Source organism: Hemiscyllium ocellatum (assembly GCF_020745735.1).
Source record: "Hemiscyllium ocellatum isolate sHemOce1 chromosome 27 unlocalized genomic scaffold, sHemOce1.pat.X.cur. SUPER_27_unloc_3, whole genome shotgun sequence".
NCBI lineage: Eukaryota > Metazoa > Chordata > Chondrichthyes > Orectolobiformes > Hemiscylliidae > Hemiscyllium > Hemiscyllium ocellatum.
This window is the reverse complement of record NW_026867498.1, coordinates 2,218,426-2,234,191: the sequence shown is the minus strand read 5'-3', so window position 1 is coordinate 2,234,191 and position 15,766 is coordinate 2,218,426. Positions and strand designations below refer to the sequence as shown.

Below are 15,766 nucleotides of genomic sequence, written 5' to 3'. Positions count from 1 at the left end.
GCTCGTCAAGACCTGGACTGGCAAAGGTCTCCAACCTCGTTGGGATGACCCCTTCCAGGTTTTACTTCCCACCCATACGGTGGTCAAAGTCGCTGGGCACTCAGCTTGGGTCCAACTGCACCATTGTAAATTGATTGACCGCACCAATCAAAAAGTGGGGAAGAGGAGGAGAGAATACTGGAATCCCAACAAAAGGAGTGGACCCTGTCCAGTTGGGTTTTTGAATTTTGCTGTTGTTCTAATGTTAATCTTATTACAGATACTTGAACTAAGAGGAGGGACATGGGGGGGGATCGCCTATCTCCTCACCTTTCTGATCACGTACAACACCCTGATGGGGAAAGCCACTAAGTATGGATGTGACCTGGAATGATCAGAGATTATCCACCACCCATGCTGAGGAGATGTCGTCCAGTGCACCGGACCAGACGCCTTTCACGTGTGGGACGTGATGAAGATTGATCATTGCAATGGACTCTTACATCAGAAAGACCAGATGGTCCATCTGGACAGTAGAAATCAGTGGGAGTTACCATGTCGTTACCATGGTTTTTTGATTTTACCTGCAGACGCAAGCCTAGTGAGGATAAAAATGATCAACCCCGTTATTATGATAAATATTTTAAAGACGCCTGGGAACACCATCCCTTTTTGCAGTACGGGCCAACTTGAGAAAAGGGAAGCTTAATAGGGGAAACTCCACAATCCGCAAACCATTTATTTATACAGGCCCACAGAATGCTCTTCATCCCAGAGGCAGTAGTATGTTACTCCTCTCTATCAGGAGATGACTTACTTGCCCAGTCCCCAGTCCCCGATTCCATACTATTCATCAGTCTTCCTGCTGCCGACCCTGCGAAGTGAAATATCACTTTCCAATAGCTCCGGTCTGTGTATACAAACAGCTGATGTAACACTGGCTGGGGTACAGCAGGCCTTATGCGGTACATGGACCTGGAACGGAACCCTTCCCTTACGCATTTGTAGGCCTTTTCTCTTTTCAGAATCTGATATTGTCACCAAGACCATGTACAATAGATTAAGGGAGAGGCCAATGGGAACAGCATTCTGAGGACTATTGTCTCCTATACAGTGCGGGTGCTCGAGTCACTTGGCCCATTTTTTACAGCGCTCAAGCGACTCCTCTTGCAAAACGTCGACCCTTTACTCCTGTACTTCTGACCAGACCCCCTGCTGTAACATTTCAGTAACCTATTTTGACAAACTCTCCCTAGTATACACCAAACCGGACTATTATTTCTTCAGCTGAGGTAAAGCGACCAATTTCCTTATCCTGGATGGCAAAGATGTCCCTCATAACATCAATATCGGAGACCTTGTTCCCACAACAGTACCTTGTCCTGGCCAGTGGACAAGTCGATGGAACCTCCACCTGAGGAGAATGCAGTGGTCGGTCTCAGCCAACTTTACTCCAACTGGAAGGATCCCAATGGACTGGGTGACAATACAGGACACCCAATAGGCTGGGGAATCCAGAATACCCTGAGGTTGGAAGGATCGGCAGGGGTGACAAGTCAAAAGAACCGCAATTCCCTCTTTTGTGGCCTGACCATTCGAGGAAATAAGACTAAAGAGGCTCTGGAACAGAGGAAACTGGGGTTATCAGACCTGTGTCTTTACTCTATGCAGAATCGGTATGCCTTAGACTATATACTCGCCTGGGAGGGTGAGGTTTGCACCAGTGTCCAAGATAAATGCACTACGGGCATTCCTGATCTCACTGGCAATATTACTAAGATACAAGAAGAGATCCAGGTATTCCTTGACAGAATGACTGAAGGGTTCAGTTGGGGAAACTGCAGATCAAGCTGATGGTACAATTGGCTTATCAATTTAGCTATGTATGTCAGAATAATTTTCTTCTGTTTTTCGGTCTTGGTATTGTTAGGTATTTAATTGCTCAGCTTATGAGGTCCCTTAGTGATATAGATTTGCCCCAGAAGATGCACCTTTTGTGATCCGATGGCTCACCCACATGTGTCGATGGCGATGATAAATATGACCAGATAAGCTGCGAAGATGGTGGTGCCGCTCTACAGGATGTTGATGGCTGGACCACCTTGAAGGGCATTCGTATGGACCAGCCTTCTCTTTCAGTGATCACGGTGCAATCAAAGGGAGGAATGAGGGTGTGGGCATCTGGGTGATAAAGTCTACAGCCTTAAAACTTGTCATTAAACATTTAGACTAAAATGTAATGCTGAATTATTGAACACATTTACTGCACTAGAAAATAAACAGGCAGGAAGGCTGAGAAAGAGGAGAGAACTTAAAGATAGGGACACCTGGGCTCACCAAGTGATAACAGGATGCTGTAAGGCAATTAAGAAGGTTTGCCTCAGCATCGGTGAATCTGTGTGAACAGGACACCAAGTGATAACATTCACAGCCGTTCCCTTGTGAGACCATTTTAGTGCTGAGGCTGTTGAATCCCGTAGAAAATTAACTCTTAGTGTTTATCTGCAATGGATTGTAATGAATGGCATTTTGGGACTTTATGATGATATTGAGTAGCCATTACTGGTTATTAAATACAAACTCTGTAATAGGAAATACTGATAAAGTTTTACCTTACTTGCTGCAGCCGAGACTCCAGCGGAGGCAATAGGCCGCGGACACACTTCCGTCTTCGGGACGGCCTCGACCCCGCCCCCTCCGACGCCAATGCGACACGTAAACCCCGCCCCCCAAACGCTGCACGTACACCACGCCCCTTCAGAACGTAAACCCCGCCCCGTCCGAACAAAGCTCGTAATACCCGCCCCTTCCGAACGCAGATAGTGAATCTCGCCCCTTCCGAACAAACATCGTAAACACTGCCCCTTCGAGCCAAAGCCCCGCCTCTTGTAACCACACCTCTTTCCCCCTTCCGCACCAAAACCCACCCCTTCCCTTGGTCCCCGCGCGAAAAAAAACCACGCCCCCTTCCCCCACGAGCAACCGCCCACAAAGCCGCGCGCCTCCAGGCTCAACGCACCGCATCGCCCCGCCTACTAGCGCGCGTTCCTTTCACGAGACACGCCCCGCCCATGAGCAACACCCTCCTGCTAAAACCCGCCCCCAGGCTAAACCCCGCCCACCCAGGTGTATTTGGAAGCACTAGCTTCTGCAGCGCTGCCCCTTCTGCGGGGAGCTGTGCTGCAGGATCATAAGACACCGAATTAATAGCAAAAGATCACAGCGTCATGCAACAGACGCAATATTTGGAACAAACCTGGATCGCTGCTGAGTCCTTCATCTTTTAAAACAGGTTGCAGGTTTTAGTTCATCAACATATAAATTCCAGAACTTTAGATCAGATTCCCTACAGTGTGGAAACAGGCCCTTCGTCCCAACAAGTCCACACCGACCCGCCGTAGAGCAAAACACCCAGCCCCATTCCCCGTCACCTAACACTACGGGGCAATTTAGCGTGGCCAATTCACCCGAACCCGCACGTCTTTGGACTGTGGGAGGACACCCACGCAGATGTGGGAGGGGAATTGAACCCGGGGCTCTGGCGCTGTGAGGCAGCAGTGCTAACCACAAATAAAGGTGACATTTTCTGTATTCCAGCGCCACAGCCTCTATTGAAACCAGTAGAATTCTGAAAGGGGGTTGACAGGATAGATGCAGATAAAATGCCTCTTTGTGGGGGAGGGTCTCGAATTCCGACAATGTGGAAGCAGGCCATTCAGCCCATCTATTTTACTCTGGCCCTCTGAACAGTATCCCACCCATACCCAACCCCTTACTCTGTATTTCCCACGGCCAATCCACCCTAACCTGTACATCCCTGGTCACTATGGGTAACTTAGCACGGCCAATTCTCCCTAACCTACACTCTAATCTATAAATTACCTTCTCAAGAATGTAATTTAAGTGCAGAGCTTTTCTGAGAAAAATGTCAGTCTGACTGAACATTGGGGCACAGACAGAATTCACACCTATTGTCTCTACTTATAAACAGGGCAACGTCTCTTAGAAACATAGATTCATTTAGATATAACTGCGTCACTTTACATATTAAGATATCCCTTTGAATGTGCCCACATCCCTTTGAAATGTAATCTCGTCCATTTACATCTCTGTATTTGCGGAAATACCCGTTAAAATGTCCATGTCCCTTTAAAATGCAGATTGCCCCCTTTAGATATGAGGCCGTTCCGTTAGATGTGGGAATATGTGTTTAAATGGAGCGGTGAGCTTTCCCAATGTAGACAGGGCTCCTCGAAACGTGGCAGTGTCCCCCCCTGCAGCTGCAGAGCGAGACAGGAGAGTTTGTTTTTGTGAATGAGCAGTTGTAGCGCGAGGTGGCTGTTGCTTGGTGACGGTGAGGCTCCCCCGGCCCCGCCCATCCCCCCGTGCAGACGTCACGCGGGGGCGAAGGCGGTTGGGAGGAGAAGTCGCTCGAGCGAGGAAGCGGCGGGAGGGCGGCCGTTAGGAAAATGGCGCCGTGCGGCCCGGGGCAGACACCGGTATTTTACACTCACTTTCCATCTGCTTTTACTGGCGCTTGTGCTGTTTACCCCTCACTGTGTGTTTAATCCTTGTGCTGTTTACCCCTCACTGTGTGTTTAATCCTTGAACTGTTTACCCCTCACTGTGTGTTTAATCCTTGTGCTGTTTACCCCTCACTGTGTGTTTAATCCTTGTGCTGTTTACTCTTTGCTGTTCCTTGTGCAATTGCTGAGGGTAGTGTGTAAATACTAGTGAAGGATACGATGCACCAACATGTACATGTTCCTCAGTCATTGAAGGGGCAGGACCTGTTGAGAATGGTTTGTAAAGCAGGTTGTGCACTAAGCCTTGTTAACATGGAGATAGTTTGTTCATTGGAAAAGTTGACTTTTTATTATTGAGAGTCAGATGTACAGCACGGAAACACACCCATTCAGTCCAACCTGACCACGCCAACCAGATATCCTACATTAATCTAGTCCCCTTTGCCAGCACTATAACCCTCTAAACCATTCCTATTCATATACCCATCCAGATACCTTTTAAGGGCTGTAATTATACCGGCCTCCACCACTTCCTCTGGCAGCTCATACCATACCTGCACCACCCTCTGCATGGAAACATTGCCCTTCAGGTACCTTTTATATCTTTGTGGCCTCACCCTAAACCTATGTCCTCTAGTTGTGAAGGTCACCCCAACACAGAGGAAAAGACTTAAAAACATTGCTTTTGCATTTGTCTGGCTGCTCAATCAAATGTTGAGCCACATGGGGGAAAAAAAATTTCGCTCTGCCCTTTTTGATATCCGATAGACATTTGGAAACTTAAAATCTGTCAACAACACCAGCATTGCTACAGAGCATATTGTGTACACTCCTCGGTGTCAACAAGCAGTACACATATTTGCCACTGTCACCAAAACATTGGGCGTGTTCCTCATTGTCGGCAGAAAAGGGGCGAAACCTACTTTTGATGGACAAATAAGGATCACTGGAGGACCGGAAGGAGACTGGTCCTCCTGCCATTCGGAGCTCCCCTATTGGTGAATGTGGAAGTTGGGCCATGAGGATCTGAAGCTCCTGCCCCTCCTCCCTCTCAATTAAGATTGAGTTTCACTCAGACTGTAGCTTCCTTCCTCTGTCCAACATCTGTGAGTACAGCATTCTCTTTTCTCACCCCCTTTTCCATTTACGTTTAACTCTGGGGTTCAATTGTTGACTTGGAGCAACTGAAAGGAATGGGAGTGAATCCAGCGAAGGGACAGACTCTGGAAAAGTTAGTCCAAGCCTTTGTCTCAATTGGCAAAATAGACAGGCAGGAGACTGGAAGAACGCAGCAAGCCAGGCAGTATCAGGAGGTGGAGAAGTTGAGGTATCTGGTGGAACCCTTGTTCAGGATTGAGTGTGGGTATAGGGAGAGCTGTGGAACAAGGGTGTGCTGGGGGCAGGGTGATGAAGTGGGGATAGGTGGAGACAGGTAGAGGGTACAATAGACAATAGGTGCAGGAGTCAGCTCTTCTGCTCTTCGAGCCAGCACCACCATTCATTATGATCATAGCTGATCATCCTCAATCAGTATCCTGTTCCTGCCTTATCCCCATAACCTGGTTGGTGAATGGGAGGAAGGAATCTAGTCGGCAGGGAAGAGTGGAAGGGGCTGGGATGGGAGATTATTTGAAATTGGAGAACTCAGTGTCGAGTCCTCCGGGCTGTGGACTGTTCAGACAAGATGAGGTTTTGTTCCTCCAATTTGTCAGAAGGGGAGTGGGAAGGGGCATTAAAATGGGTGGAGACTGGGAAGTCCGCTCAGCCTCTGCGGACCCGGCTGTGATGCTCGGCAAACCATTCCCCAAGTTTACGCTCGGTCTTCCTAATGTAGAGACGACCACAACTGGCAAAGCACAGGGGGTCGAGCAATAGGACAGTCGTAGTTTGGGGCACAAGCTCTTCATCAGGAATGATGCGTGGATGTTCAGAGGGGCATCAGTGTCCTTCTGTGCCAGTTGTCAGACAGGTGCAGCAGGAATGAGCAAGGCAAGTGGTGTATTAGCAAGAGGAGCTGAAAATATGTTGCTGGTTAAAGCGCAGCAGGTCAGGCAGCATCCAAGGAACAGGAAATTCGACGTTTCGGGCCAGAGCCCTTCTTCAGGAATGAGGAGAGTTTGCCAAGCAGGCTAAGATAAAAGGTAGGGAGGAGGGACTTGGGGGAGGGGCGATGGAGATGTGATAGGTGGAAGGAGGTCAAGGTGAGGGTGATAGGCTGGAGTGGGGTGGGGGCGGAGAGGTCAGGAAGAAGATTGCAGGTTCGGAGGGCGGTGCTGAGTTCGAGGGAATCGACTGAGACAAGGTGGGGGGAGGGGAAATGAGGAAACTGGAGAAATCTGAGTTCATCCCTTGTGGTTGGAGGGTTCCCAGGCGGAAGATGAGGCGCTCCTCCTCCAACCGTCGTGTTGTTATGTTCTGCCGATAGAGAGTACCTTACTCACAGATGGTTGACAGTAAGGAGGTTGCAGTCTGGAGCAAACCCGAAATGTCGATTTTCCTGCTCCTCGGACGCTGCCTGACCTGCAGTGCTTTGCCAGCACCACTCTAATCTTGTCCCTGATCTCCAGCATCTGCAGTTCTCACTTTCTCCTGTAAGAAATCAGCAGTTTTAAACCAAAAACCCGTTGCAGTTTAAAGCTGTCATTGAGAGTCTGAGCTCAGTGTGAAGTTCAGGTAATCTTTATTGTGACCCAACTTTGTTACAGCTTCAGAATCTCCCAGCAGAAAGGCGTAGAAAAAGTAGCAATTTTTTTTAAAAACAGCTCAAGGTCAAAGTGCAACCCCTCACTTACTTCATTATTGGTCACCACTGAGTTGTCCCTAATGTAATTGGAGCCTTAACCTGGAGGAAGTATTGCCTCACTCAGCAATTTCAACCTGTATCCAAGTAAGTTGGATGAGCAGCGTAGAGTCAACCAGACTGCTGTGGGTCTGGAGTCACGTGTAGGCCAGACCGGGTAAAGGATGCAGCTGGGACGACTGAGTGAATCCTTTCCCACAATGGCGGTTCCCTTCCCAACAAGGGAGAGAGTGAATCAGATGGAGGCTTTCTCCCCCCGCACTACCTCCTCCCTGAAACGGTCTCATCGTTAGATTCCGAACTCCCCATTTCTGACTGAATACCAATTCTGCCATCTGTCCTGGCGGGATTCGAACCCGGGCGTTCCCGGAACCGGGTTGATAGTCCAATCGATAATGGGACTCGGCCATCACTCCTTCAATCCCCCTGCGATGGCACGTGAACTCGCTGGTGCTTCCGCAGTTGGGAGGAGTAGGTGAAGCCCTTCCCGCACTGAGAGCAGATGAACGGCCTCTCCCCGGTGTGGATCCGCTGGTGCCTCAGCAGGGAGGAAGATGTGCTGAAGGCCTTCCCACACTGAGGGCAGGTGTACGGTCTCTCCCCTGTGTGGATCCGCTGGTGTCTCTGCAGGGTGGAGTAGCGGTTGAAGCCCTTCCCGCAGTGAGGGCAGGTGTACGGTCTCTCCCCGGTGTGGATCCGCTGGTGGGTCAGCAGCGTGGAGGAACTGCTGAAGGCCTTCCCGCACTCAGGGCAAGTGAAGGGCCTCTCCCCCGTGTGGACATGCTGGTGGCTCTGCAAGGCAGAGACGTGGGTAAAGGCCTTCCCACACTCGGGGCAGCTGAAGGGCCTCTCCCCTGCGTGGATCCGCTGGTGGCTCCGCAGGGAGGAGGAGCGATTGAAGCCCTTCCCGCATACGGGGCAGCTGAAGGGCCTTTCCCCTGTATGGATCCTCTGGTGGCTCTGCAGGGTGGAGGAGCGGTTGAAGCCCTTCCCGCATGCGGGGCAGCTGAAGGGCCTCTCCCCGGTGTGGACACGCTGGTGGGTCAGCAAGTTGGAGGAACAGGTGAATCCCTTCCCGCACTGAGGGCAGGTGTACGGTCTCTCCCCGGTGTGGACCAGCTGGTGCCTCAGCAGGGCGGAGGAACTGCTGAAGGCCTTCCCGCACTCGGGGCAGGTGAAGGGCCTCTCCCCAGTGTGGATCCGCTGGTGCCTCATCAGGGAGGAGATGTCGGTAAAGGCCTTCCCGCATTCGGGGCAGCTAAAGGGCCTCTTCCCGGTGTGAACACGCACGTGGCTCCGCAAGACAGAGATGTGGGTAAAGGCCTTCCCACACTCGGAGCAGCTGAAGGGCCTCTCCCCTGTGTGGACGCGCTGGTGGCTCCGCAGGGCGGAGTGGTGGGTAAACGCCATCCTGCACTCGGGGCAGCTGAAGGGTCTCTCCCCCGTGTGGACGCGCTGGTGGCTCCGCAGGTTGTAGGAATTGCTGAAGGCCTTCCCACACTCAGGGCAGCTGAACGGCCTCTCTCCCGTGTGGACCCGCTGGTGGACCAACATGGCAGAGAAAAATATGAAGGCCTTCCCACAATCTGGGCAGCTGATGGGTTTGTCCCCCGTGTGGCTCCGCTGGTGCCTCAGCAGGTGGGAGTAATCTCTGAAGGCCTTCCCGCAGTTAGTGCAGGGGAACGGCCTCTCCCCGGTGTGACTGCGCCGATGAGTCTCCAGGGCAGACGGGGAACGGAAGCCTTTCCCACAGTCACCACACTTCCACGGTTTCTCCACGGGGCGGGATTCCTCGGGTTTCTCCATAGCCACAGCATCAGCTGCACACAAACACGTGTAGAGCCCCTCCCTGCCGTGAAATCCCCTTCCAAGGACGTATAACTGTTTCAGGCTCCACACACAGTGCGCTGCAACAGTGGGGTCTCTCGTCCAGTCCCACCTGATGCTGAAAACGTACTCAAACTGGAATCCAAAAAGTGTTGATCCCTCTCACAGAAATCACAGTCAAAAAGTGTTGTGTTCCCGATGGATTGAGTGACTGTCAGACATTGACATCAAAGTGAGGACTGCAGACGCTGGAGAGTCAGTCAAAAAATGTGGCGCTGGAAAAACAGCAGGTCAGGCAGCATCCGAGGAACAGGAGAGTCAATGTTTCGGACATAAGCCGTTCATCTGTTGATTTTGAAACTTCAGTCTTCAGATTTTCAAATACTCTGCAAAAAGAGATTACAAAAGTCATCACTATCAGTGCAGGGTAGAAATTCAGAACAAGCAACTCTACTTTCTGTGGAATATTCTTTTGCTGTTCCACAAAATTGAAAGCACCATCCCACTCCCCTTTCCCCTCTGTTCTCACTCCGCTCTAACTAATTCCCCTGAAGGTGCTGATTCAGGATCTTACAGGGACAGAAAACCAAAAATGGCAAGACTGATATCTCTCAGAATTTTGAATATCTCCACCTGAAAGTTAATATCTTTCACAACAGTGGGATCCTGCTGAGAGTGAGCAGGTCTGATTTTGGGGAAGCAAAAAAAAAGTGCCAATTCAGGGTGAACCTGCAATGCAGCTTCTTGAGGAAGGACCAGACACAAAATGGTTAACGACCCCAGGAAGGTGGGAGCAAAATGAGACATCAAGGCATTAACACCGATACACTTCAGTCAAACTTTTCTGCTCCCAGTCAGGGCAAAACATGCTCTGAAAGTCCAGTCTTCACAACCACACTTCTGCTTTCACTGAAGACAATTAGAATCACACAGCACAGAAACAGACCCTTTGGCCCAACCTGCCCAGATATCCGAAATTAATTTAGTCACGTTTGGCATCACTTGGTTCCTATATGGGCCGGGTGCTGGCAGCTGGGACTAAATTGGGTTGGCTATCTTGTCAGCAAGGACGAGTTGTTCCATCTTTATGACTCCAGTCGCATTTGCCACCACTTGACCCTGACCCATCTGAACCCTTTATATTCAGATGCCCGTCCAGCAGCCTTTTAACGTATCATCGTACCAGCACCCACCACTTCCTCTGGCAGCTCACGCCATCGCTCAAGCGACTCCACGTTGAAAGCGTCTGGTCTGGCACACCAGATGACATCAGGATAATCTCAGATCGTTCCAGATCGCATCGATACTCAGTCAGTGGCTTTCCCGATCAGGATGTTGTACGTGACCATACAGGTCAGTGGGTAGGTGATCCCCCACCTCTTAGTTCAAGTATCTCTACGAAAACTCCCTTGTTGGAGGTTCCCCTGGAGACACTTCAACTGGACTTCATTGAGTTGTAGAAATGAGTTGAGTTGCTATAAATATGTTTTGCTTATTGTTGATGTCTTTTTGAAGTGGACTGAAGCCTACCCTCTTCCTCACGCTACTGCTGAGACTGGTGAAGATTTTGTTTAAGGAAATAATTCCTTCAGTATACCTGCTTGCATTAGCTCGGACAATGGACTACACTTTGTAGGTAATATTAACGGAGAACTCTCTTCCCAGCTTTGTATTTGTCGGCAACTGCATGGTGCTTATCATCCTCAGGCGGCCGGCCTTGGTGAATGTTTTAACCAGACTCAAGACTAAACTTGCCAAATTAATGGCTGAGTCTGGCCACTCCTGGTTATGCTAATCCCTGTGGCCTTATTCCAGATGGGATCCATGTCTGTGGGCAAGACATGACTGTCTCCAGCAGAGAGTCTGTCTGGTTACCCTCTCAGTACCCCTTGGAACGATTCGCCTCCCTTCTCAGTCCCCTTCCACCACATGACCGAAGCAATGATTGGTTATGTTCTTGCTCTAACTAGTGTTATGTGTGCCTGTCACTACCAGGAACGTGCGGCCTACAGCGATGTTCCCTCCCTTTCAGCCTCGTCACGGGTAGAGCCTGGTTCGTTGGTGCTCGTCAAGACCTGGACTGGCAAAGGTCTCCAACCTCGTTGGGATGGTCCCTTCCAGGTTTTACTTCCCACCCCTATGATGGTCAAAGTCGCTGGGCGCTCTGCTTGGGTCCAACTGCACCATTGTAAATTGATTGACCGCACCAATACTGGAATCCCAACAAAAGGAGAGCACCCTGTCCAGTTGGGTTTTTGAACTTTGCTGTTGTTCTAATGTTAATCTTATTACAGATACTTGAACTAAGAGGAGGGAAATGGAGGGGGAATCGCCTGTCTCCTCACCTTTCTGATCACATACAACATCCTGATGGGGCAAGCCACTAAGTATGGATGCGACCAGGAATGATCAGAGATTATCCACCACCCATGCTGAGGAGATGTCGTCCAGTGCACCGGACCAGAGCCTTTGACGTGTGGGACGTGATGAAGATGGATTATTGCAATGGACTCTTACATCAGAAAGACCAGATGGTCCATCTGGACAGTAGAAATCAGTGGGAGTTACCATGTCGTTACCATGGTTTTTTTGGTTTTACCTGCAGAAGCAAGCCTATTGAGGATAAAAATGATCAACCCTTTTATTATGGTAAATATTTTAATGGCGCCCGGGAACACCATCCCTTTTTGCAGGACGGGCCGACTCGAGAAAAGGGAAGCTTGGTAGGGGAATCTCCACAATCCACAAACAACTTATTTATACAGTCTCACAGAACGCTCTTCGCCCCAGAGGCAGTAGTATGTTACTCCTCTCTATCAGGAGATGACCTACTTGCCCTGTCTCAGTCCCCAATTCCATTCTATTCGTCAGACTTCCTACTGCCGATCCTGCGAAGTGAAATACCACTTTCCAATAGCTCCGGTCTGTGTGTACAAACAGTTGGTGTAACACTGGCTGGGGTACAGCAGGCCTTATGCGGCACATGGACCTGGAACGGACTGGGTGACAATACAGGACACCCAATAAGATACGGAATCCAGAGTACCCTGAGGTTGGAAGGATCGGCAGGGGTGACAAGTCAAAAGAACCGCAATTCCCTCTTTTGTGGCCTGACCATTCGAGAAAATAAGACTAATGAGGCTCTGGAACAGAGTAAACTGGGATTATCAGACCTGTGTCTTTACTCTATGCAGAATCAGTGTGCCTTAGACTATATACACGCCCGGGAGTGTGAGGTCTGCACCACTGTCCAAGATAAATGCACTATGGGCATTCCCGATCTCACTGGCAATATTACTAAGATACAAGAAGAGATCCAGGTATTCCTTGACAGAATGACTGAAGGGACCAGTTGGGGAAACTGCAGATCGGGCTGATGGTACAATTGGCTTATCGATTTAGCTATGTATGGTAGAATACTTTTCCTTTGTTTGTCAGTATTGCTCTTGTTAGGTGTTTTATTGCTAAGCTTATGAGGTCCCTTAGTGATATAGATTTGCCCCAGAAGATCCACCTTTTGCGATCCGATGGCTCACCCACATGTGTCGATGGCGATGATAAATATGACCAGATGAGCTGCGAAGATGATGGTGCCGCTCTACAGGATGTTGATGGCTGGACCACCTTGAAGGGCATTCGTTTGGACTAGCCTTCTCTTTCAGTGATCACGGTGCAATCAAAGGGAGGAATGAGGGTGTGGGCATCTGGGTGATAAAGTCTACAGCCTTAAAACTTGTCATTAAACATTTAGACTAAAATGTAATGCTGAATTATTGAACACATTTACTGCACTAGAAAATAAACAGGCAGGAAGGCTCAAAGAGGAGAGAACTTAAAGATAGGGACACCTGGGCTCACCAAGTGATAACAGGATGCTGTAAGGCAATTAAGAAGGTTTGCCTCAGCATCGGTGAATCTGTGTGAACAGGACACCAAGTGATAACATTCACAGCCGTTCCCTTGTGAGACCATTTTAGTGCTGAGGCTGTTGAATCCCGTAGAAACTTAACTCTTAGTGCTTATCTGCAATGGGTTGTAATGAATGGCATTTTGGGACTTTATGATGATATTGAGTAGCCATTACTGGTTATTAAATACAAACTCTGTAAAAGGAAATACTGATAAAGTTTTACCTTACTTGCTGCAGCCGAGACTCCAGCGGAGGCAATAGGCCGCGGACACACTTCCGTCTTCGGGACGGCCTCGGCCCCGGCCCCGGCCCCTCCGGCGCCAATGCGACACGTAAACCCCGCTCCCTCAGAACGCAGGACGTAAACCCCGCCCCTTTCGAACAAAGCTTGTAAACCCCGCCCCTTCCGAACAAAGCTCGTAAACCCTGCCCCTTCGAGACAAAGCCCCACCTCTTGGAACCACACTTCCTTCCCCCTTCCGCACCAAAACCCACCCCTTCCCTGGACCCCGCGCGAATACAAACCACGCCCCCTTCCCCCACGAGCAACCGCCCACAAAGCCGCGCGCCTCCAGGCTCAACGCACCGCATCGCCCCGCCTACTAGCGCGCGTTCCTTTCACGAGACACGCCCCGCCCATGAGCAACACCCTCCCGCTAAAACCCGCCCCCAGGCTAAACCCCGCCCCTCCTGGTAAACCCTGCCCACCCAGGAGTGTTTGGAAGCACTAGCCTCTGCAGCGCTGCTCCTTCTGCGGGGAGCTGTGCTGCAGGATCATAAGGCACAAAATTAATAGCAACAGATCACAGCGTCATGCAACCAACGCAATATTTGGAACAAACCTGGATCGCTGCTGAGTCCTTCATCTTTTAAAACAGGTTGCAGGTTTTAGTTCATCAATATATAAATTCCAGAACTTTAGATCAGATTCCCTACAGTGTGGAAACAGGCCCTTCGGCCCAACAAGTCCACACCGACCCGCCGAAGAGCAAAACACCCAGCCCCATTCGCCGTCACCTAACACTACGGGGCAATTTAGCGTGGCCAATTCACCCGAACCCGCACGTCTTTGGACTGTGGGAGGACACCCACGCAGATGTGGGAGAGGAATTGAACCCGGGGCTCTGCCGCTGTGAGACAGCAGTGATACCAACATATAAATGGTACATTTTCTGTATTCCAGCGGCAGCAGCCTCTATTGAAACCAGTAGAATTCCGAAAGGGGCTTGACAAGATCGATGCAGATAAAATGCCTCTTTGTGGGGAGGGTCTCGAATTCCGACAATGTGGAAGCAGGCCATTCAGCCCATCTATTTCACTCTGGCCCTCTGAACAGTATCCCACCCATACCCAACCCCTTCCTCCGTATTTCCCATGGCCAATCCACCCTAACCTGTACATCCCTGGTCACTGTGGGTAACTTAGCACGGCCAATTCTCCCTAACCTTCACTCTAATCTATAAATTACCTTCTCAAGAATGTAATTTAAGTGCAGAGCTTTTCTGAGAAAAATGTCAGTCTGACTGAACATTGGGGCACAGACAGTATTCACACCTATTGTCTCTACTTATAAACAGGGCAACGTCTCTTAGAAATGTAGATTCATTTAGATATAACTGCGTCACTTTATATATTAAGATATCCCTTTGAATGTGCCCACATCCCTTTGAAATGTAATCTCGTCCATTTAAATTTCTTTATTTGCAGAAATACCGTTAAAATGTCCATGTCCCTTTAAAATGCAGATTGCCCCCTTTAGATATGAGGCCGTTCCGTTAGATGTCGGAATATGTGTTTAAATGGAGCGGTGAGCTTTCCCAATGTAGACAGGGCTCCTCGAAACGTGGCAGTGTCCCCCCCCCCCCTGCAGCTGCAGAGCGAGACAGGAGAGTTTGTTTTTGTGAATGAGCAGTTGTAGCGCGAGGTGGCTGTTGCTTGGTGACGGTGAGGCTCCCCCGGCCCCGCCCATCCCCCCGTGCAGACGTCACGCGGGGGCGAAGGCGGTTGGGAGGAGAAGTCGCTCGAGCGAGGAAGCGGCGGGAGGGCGGCCGTTAGGAAAATGGCGCCGTGCGGCCCGGGGCAGACACCGGTATTTTACACTCACTTTCCATCTGCTTTTACTGGCGCTTGTGCTGTTTACCCCTCACTGTGTGTTTAATCCTTGTGCTGTTTACCCCTCACTGTGTGTTTAATCCTTGTGCTGTTTGCCCTTTGCTGTTACTTGTACAATTGCTGAGGGTAGTGTGTAAATACTAGTGAAGGATACTATGCACCAGCATGTATATGTTCCTCAGTCATTGAAGGGGCAGGACCCGTTGAGAATGGTTAGTAAAGTATGTGGTGAACTAAGCCTTGTTAACATGGATATAGTTTGGTATTTGAAAATACAGCATGAGAACACATTCATTTGGTGCAACCTGTCCATGCCAACCAGATATCCTAAATGAATGTAGTCCCATTTGCCAGCACTTGGCTCATATCCCTCTGAACCCTTTATATTCATATACCTATCCAGATGCCTTTTAAATGTTGTAGTTATACCAGCCTCCACTGCTTCCTCTCGCAGCTCATTTCATACATGCACCACCCTCTGCATGGAAAAGTTGCCTCTGCGGTACCTTTTATATCCTTCTGCTCTCACCCAAAATCTATGCCCTCTAGTTGTGAACCTCACCCCTACTCTGGGGAAAAGACATTTTAAAAAAAAAGTTGAGCAGCCAGCTA

The 15,766-nt window shown here is 49.8% G+C and overlaps 3 protein-coding genes across 6 annotated transcripts in view; 2 read left to right on the top strand and 1 right to left on the bottom strand.

The window, feature by feature from the left end:
* Nucleotides 1–15,766, top strand: part of LOC132808009 (zinc finger protein 850-like) — a 622,390-nt gene that overhangs the window by 585,434 nt on the left and 21,190 nt on the right. The window contains exon 10 of the mRNA XM_060821898.1: nt 14,635–14,662. Within this exon, the coding sequence (XP_060677881.1) occupies nt 14,635–14,662 (28 nt within the window). The remainder of the gene's footprint in view (nt 1–14,634; nt 14,663–15,766) is intronic.
* LOC132808025 (uncharacterized) lies at nt 4,403–12,848 on the top strand. Of its 3 annotated transcripts, none has more exons than XR_009642019.1 (2): nt 4,403–4,478; nt 10,280–10,363. XR_009642019.1 is itself a non-coding variant. In XM_060821922.1 (2 exons), exon 2 carries the CDS (start codon nt 11,526–11,528, stop codon nt 12,507–12,509), a length of 984 nt encoding a protein of 327 aa, XP_060677905.1. In that variant the 5' UTR covers nt 4,421–4,478; nt 11,427–11,525; the 3' UTR covers nt 12,510–12,848. The 3 variants fall into 3 exon arrangements, 2 of the variants coding, with proteins under 2 accessions (XP_060677905.1, XP_060677906.1); XM_060821922.1 differs by lacking the exon at nt 10,280–10,363 and adding an exon at nt 11,427–12,848 and having other exon boundaries at nt 4,421–4,478; XM_060821923.1 differs by lacking the exons at nt 4,403–4,478; nt 10,280–10,363 and adding exons at nt 10,401–10,485; nt 11,427–12,848.
* Nucleotides 7,169–15,766, bottom strand: part of LOC132808012 (zinc finger protein 135-like) — a 47,452-nt gene continuing 38,854 nt past the window's right edge. Inside the window, exons 3-4 of one of the 2 annotated variants that reach the window (XM_060821907.1) lie at nt 11,965–11,973; nt 7,169–9,078 (exon numbers count right to left, since the gene is read on the bottom strand). In XM_060821907.1, coding sequence (XP_060677890.1) covers nt 7,723–9,078; nt 11,965–11,973 — 1,365 coding nt within the window. In that variant the 3' untranslated portion in view covers nt 7,169–7,722. Of the gene's footprint in view, nt 9,519–11,964; nt 11,974–13,265; nt 13,386–15,766 lie in introns of those variants that run through there. The other variant, XM_060821905.1, reaches the window with a different exon arrangement.